The 6,000-nt window shown below is 43.3% G+C and overlaps 1 protein-coding gene across 16 annotated transcripts in view; it reads right to left on the bottom strand.

Moving 5' to 3' along the window:
* Positions 1-2,909: 2,909 nt before the first annotated feature.
* The window catches only part of PAX2 (paired box 2), a 96,617-nt gene continuing 93,526 nt past the window's right edge, over positions 2,910-6,000 (bottom strand). For 6 of the 16 annotated variants that reach the window (XM_065066533.1, XM_065066539.1, XM_065066534.1 and 3 more), the window contains 2 exons: positions 5,284-5,370; positions 3,591-3,949 (listed from right to left, as the gene is read on the bottom strand). In XM_065066533.1, the coding sequence (XP_064922605.1) occupies positions 3,828-3,949; positions 5,284-5,370 (209 nt within the window). In that variant the 3' untranslated portion in view covers positions 3,591-3,827. 16 annotated transcript variants of the gene reach the window in all.

Below are 6,000 nucleotides of genomic sequence, written 5' to 3'. Positions count from 1 at the left end.
CCATGAGAAGAACTGGGGAGTTTGGGCTCCCAGATACCTGCTCTGATATCAATAATGCTGTTCCCTTTCTGTATAGAAAGTGCATTGGGAATGAAGAATAATAGAAGAGAAGGTTAGAAATGGAATGGAAAGAGAGTGTGATAAAGAAATGAGAGAAATGGAAGAGACAAGAGAATGTAAGAGAGAGATGTGAATCAGAGACTTAGCTGGATTTCTTCTCCAATCCTTTTTCACTTTTTCCTGTAAAAATTTTTAAAGAATCATGAAAAAAAAAAAAAAAACAACCAAAAAACACCTATAACAAAGCAACTGTTGACCTGTTGGGAAAGGGGTCCTTCCAAGGTTTGGCTGTTCCCTCAGGTTCTGGATTTGTGCTGTGCTTTATTGAACACATCGTTTTGTTTTCAGTGAGCACAACGAGACTTGCACAGTACAGACAGCGTGTTCCTTATCTACAGGATGAAACGAGGCTGTTTTAATAACTACCATGATGAAGATGGAGATGAATTTATATACAAGAGGAGTTGCCTTCACATTACACACATTATCTTCCTACAAAGCAGCAATTGTTTTTGCAAATAACATAATATTAAATAATTGGTAGAATTTTTGCGTTTCCTGCATAGTCCAGTCTAATGGAATCTATATGAATATTGATGGTTTTCTTCTGCATAATATCACCACATAATTCCCCGTGTCAGCTACTAGACTTTAGCTATAATACTCCTTTACAATGCATCCACCAACTGTAAATCAAAACAACCAACACAAGAAACTCTTTGGCAAATGTAATTCAGTACATTCGCATGGGGGTCTACAGATGGTGGTGGAAGAGGATTAGACTGCCCAGTCTTTTGCATAATTCTGCTTTCCTTTTAATTTTCCTGGTCAAACTGCATGCCATACTTATGAACTTTCCAGACCAGTCCAATGCCTGGTGGAAATTATCAGTGGAGTTACACCAACAATGGATTTGGCCCTCTGAGGGTCAAATCAAGCCAGCCATGAGTAAGCCAACTAAATCCTGCTTTCATACCCTAGCTTGTGTCTCAAGTTTAGTGAAATACCATTATAGAAATAAGCATTTCTGAGCTGCTAGCTTCTCTTGAGGTGGCCCCTGGGCTGCAGGTTGCCATGTATGAGGCGTGACAGTCTCCTTTTCTCTCGCCTCCTCAGGAAGTTCTCCTTGCTGCTCCTGTGATTCACTGCGTGTGCCCCGACCGCCTGCTGAGTGAAACTGGGTGGTGCACAAGCAGAGCAAATGCTGTACTGGGAGACTGAAAGGGAGACTTTGCTAACAGGGTCCAACATCTATCTGGTGTCTGTCAAGGAAAACAGAAGGAGTGGTAAAAGTAAATTTTTGGAAATTACTCAGAATTTTCTTCTCATATAGAATGAGACAAGATAATGGGCCAAATTCTAGTCCTGTTGACAGTGTAACAACTCTGCTATTTGCAGCAGGTTACTCGGAGGTGAGACGTGCAGAATGACACTTTTAATAGATCAGGAGTAACCTTTGACTTTATTCTGTACAGGAACAGATTTTACTTCTACATCTTCTATGTAAGCATCCCTCCAAATACCGTTACCATTTGGGCACCCCATTAAAGAAGACACAGACCTGTAATCAGCTAGAGCCATGCAAGGGCTAAAAGTGTCAGGTGAAAGGGGCCTTTGGGATCAACACAGCTGTTTACTGATGATGGATTTCATACATACAAGTTAAACTTGGAGACAGAATAACGAGTCCACAACCACATCTCCTCTGAGGCTTGGAACTTTGGATTTTATACATAATGTTGGCTGTACAGATTGCTCCGCTGTTCACTTTTACGCCCTTTAAGGGTTTGATTTTCTATCTTGTTTTTTTCCATGGACAGTAGCCCACAAGTTTTATCTGAAACCTCTCTAAAACAACAAGGATCTACTTTGGCAGACTTGATGCCCTAGGGACAGGCTATAGCTGCCTTCATGTTTTCTTTGAGTATTTTTTAGGAAGTGTCAGTGCAAGGTACAGTTTATGAGTTTGCTGACGATACAGGAGTAATAAGCATTTCTATTGACAGTTAGTCTTTTGCAGAACAGTGTTTGCCAGTCACTTGGGAACAAAAAAGAGCAGAGAATCCCTAGAGAATCATCAAGTGAACATTTGGGATAAGGGGTAGATATTAGGGTGCACAATATAGGACTGAAGATGAAAAGATGGGCTGTATGTTGGGACTGGCTAGTAGGATGCAGGCATATGGATTTGAATGGAGGCCTATAGATTAGTAAGTATATGAGCAGATGGACTGGGAATTGACAGGGGCCCATATAGCAAGGCTATAGTGGTTAGGAAATTAGGTGTCAGGCACAGATGATGAGGTTGTTGTCACTGGCAATGGGGATCTGGAGAATGGGTGTTGGGCACATCTAAAATTGTGAAAGTTGGGGTGTGGGTGAACTGAAGTCATCACAGGTACAGGGATTAAGGTAAAAGGAGCAGAGGCTAAGGACTAGGGAACCAAGCAATAATCCCAGCCAATCCTGAATTTGTCCATCTCAGTCTCAGCTGTCCAGGGGGCAATCAGATGGGCCCACATGAAGCCCCACACTTTCCACCACACAGCGCAGTTAGAGCGCAGCTGGGCTTGTTTTCTTTGTTTGCCAACCAGTGACATGGAAAAGCGTTTGTTGACTCAGAGTGCTTTTTTGTCGACTGATGTGTTTGGTAACTTTGTCAGATGTGACTTGTCCACACTGCTCCCCAGAGACAGGATTTGGGAAAGGGGGAGGAGGAGGAGACGACAGGGGTGGAGCTGGCATCCAATCCTCTCCAATACCACCATCCCATTGTAGTGCAAAACAGAAAGGAAACAAAACCCTGGAGTGAAAGAGGAGCATCAAACGTCAGAGGAACTCGTCTGCCATTCAGGTGGCGGGGAGGGATGGGACTTGGAGTTTTATTTTTGTAGGGTTTTTTAATTATTATTTTGGTTTTTTTGTTGCTTTTGTTTGCTTGGGTTTTTTAGAAAATTGGGGATTTGTTCTTTTTTTTTTTTTTCTTTTTACAGACCTTCATGACAAAGCATAAAAACACAGTTATATTTATATATCTATTTATATATTTCTTCATTTCGTCGGTTGGTTTGTAAATGTTGCTCCATCCTCCTGTCTGAGCTGATTGTGTGTCACAGAATTTGTGGGTGTATGTGTGAGGTTCCTCCCGACTCTGGCTTGCAAAGTCACCATGCGTGATATGCAGCCAACTATGGGGGAAGCCATGCTGGAGGGTGGGGATGAGGTGCACAGAGAACCCCTCGTGGGGTGCAGATAGTTACTTGGTCCTTTTCTTCATTGCCAGATGGGCCAGGTCTTTGTACTGCCATCTCTGCTCTAGTCAGACTGTTCCCTCTGTCCTGGGAAACAGGGTGAGCGTCACAGATTATGTGTGTTGAGGAGTCCACCACAGAAGAGCGTATCTTTGGGGAACAGTGTTTCATGAGCGGCATTCTCCCCCGCTTTCCCCGGCCCTTACCGCTCCCAGAAGAAGGGCATCCTGTAAGGCAATGGTTGCCAGCTGCATTGCTTCCCAGTCACCCTCAAGTCCTGGAAGCCAAGGGGACTTTGTGTGGCGCGGCAGAGGGCTCCTGCAAGAGAAGCCACTTGGCCGCGGGTTCTTCCCGGCGTGGAGGGAGCGGTCGGGCAGGGGGAGGGCGAGGATGGGAGGTCTCAGTCTGGTGCGGTGAGCGCTTGGTCCGGTGCCTTCGTGGTGAAGAGAAAGGAACTGGACTGTTGGGAGGAACGGAGAAGGTCTCTTCACCCTTCCCAGGGATGGAGGGAGGTAATCAGACAGGTACAATGTGGAGGCCTAAGCTGTCGCCCTGCAGTTTCATGTGGTTTCCATGGTAACTAGTGGCGGTCATAGGCAGCGGCAGCAGTGGGAGGTGCGGAGCCCCGGGATGTGGCACTATAATAATAAGGGGAACCTGAAAGTTAACACAGGAGAAGAATGGACTGGTTGAAAGGACAAACAGTAAAAAAAAAAAAATAAAATAAAAAAAATCAAACAAAGAAAGGAAACAAAGGAGAACTGAAAAGGAAAGGAAGAAAGAAAAGGAAAGGAACCAAAAGAACAAACTTGGGGAATCAGCTCTTAATGGGATTAGGAAACGGCAATCAGTGGAAGCCAACCAAGGGCTGTATGTCAGTGGAAGGATATTAATGTGGTCTCTAGCTCTTAGGCCCCTCTGTGGGAAGGCGATCGTTTTGCTCCTTGTGACCATCAGGAAGTTGCCGAGAGGGAAACCTGTGAGCATTCCCGCAGAAACATGCCACACCTGTTCCACGGCCACCAGGAAAGTGTCAGGGCCAGATGTTCTGAGCATACCTGACTAGGTATAGCGGCCCACTTTTAAAACCAGGAGGGGAGAAATGAAACTAAATTATGATATTTTATTATTTGAGATTTTGGTCACATTTGGCATGAAAGCTCTCTAGGTGGTTATTGAATGTGTGTTAAATAGTGATTGATTATTAAGATCACATTTACTGAGGTTTAACAACACTGGAATAAAATGTGCCTCTATTATCTAGTTGTTAAATCTCAGTAAATACACCGGTAATAATCACAGCTGATTTATTTTACATATAATCTCTTCCTATTACCTTGCAAAGAAATATTGTGTTAGAAGATATGGTCTTATGGGAGGTTTATTCCCCTTTGAAAAAAACTTGACTTTCTGGGCATATTAGAGTCACTGGTGATGGATATATCCCTGCAAGAAAAAGCTGCTGGCTATTGTAAACCTAGTGATGCAGCCTGTCTCCCACTCTGAACACTGTTCTGACTGGTCTGATAGGAAGAACAACTGTGAGATTTCCAGATCCTCAGGAACTGACTGTGGGTTTAACTTGGGAAAGGAGTGAAACCTCATCTGGATTTTTAGAAGACCTTGAATGGATGATGATCACAGTCTGAGTGAGTACCAGAACCTGAATTTTACTTCTGATCTCATCTGGAATGAACTGTGGATGCAGGACATGGAGAAGACAGAGTTGAACTGAAATTCTGAACCATCTCATGGAAGAGAAGTCGGCTTCAGAACAGATACAAAACAGACGTGAAGTATATATCCATCTAGACACTGGACTGGAGAGTCAGGAAAAAGGCCTCTCACCTGGCCAAATACTTGAAAGCCCTCTTCAGGAACAAACAAAAATAAATAAATACATAAATTAAAAAAGAGTGACAAACAGAAGGAGCGCGAGGCTGGGGGTGTGCTGTGGGAAAGAGGTACTCACTTAGTAACGCAGGGTTGCTGAACCGCCAGGCCTCGTTGTAGGTTGTGTACTGAGGGTGGCTGTAGGGATTCCCTGAGAACTCGCTCCCTGGAAGAAAGCAAGGGAGGTGTGAAATGCAGTTAGGAATGAAGAATTACTTATATTATTCCATCAAGCTAGTGTTCGTGTCAAATTTGTATGCAGCAGGAAAACTAGCGTATCTAGCTTCCTTGCCCAGCTGGGACTGTGCCCTTCGGGACACTGTAGTGTTTGCTCAGTGCAGTGTTGCTTACACGTACAATTAAAAATTATAAGATTGACCTCTTCAGAATCAAGAAATTAGTTTAACATAATGAAATTCCGTAATACAAATAAATAATTGAACTGGTTTGTTCTTTGTTGCCTTCTGACTTCTGATTCTCAGGTTGCAGCAGGATTGCATATGCGAGCTTTTTCTGCAGTTGACTATCAGCTTTCTTTTAAATAAAAATCTAAGGTTCTCCAGTTGTGTCAAGACAGCAGGCATGGGAACTTCATGGGACGAACTCACAGTAAACTCTTTGGAACCAGCAGTGCTGCTGGTGCTGATATGTGTTGCTAACTTTTCTTTGTAGGGTACTGAGGGTGATGATGTATTTGTGGAGAAGAGTATAGTTTGTTATTGGATATGTTCTGAGTGTAAGGTGGACTTAAATATAAAACAAAACAGAAAACATATTAATCACTTTCTCTATATGA

The sequence above is a fragment of the Columba livia genome, chromosome 6 (assembly GCF_036013475.1).
Source record: "Columba livia isolate bColLiv1 breed racing homer chromosome 6, bColLiv1.pat.W.v2, whole genome shotgun sequence".
In the NCBI taxonomy this organism is placed as follows: domain Eukaryota; kingdom Metazoa; phylum Chordata; class Aves; order Columbiformes; family Columbidae; genus Columba; species Columba livia.
The sequence above is the reverse complement of the archived record's forward strand: the minus strand, read 5'-3'. Positions and strand labels throughout refer to the sequence as shown.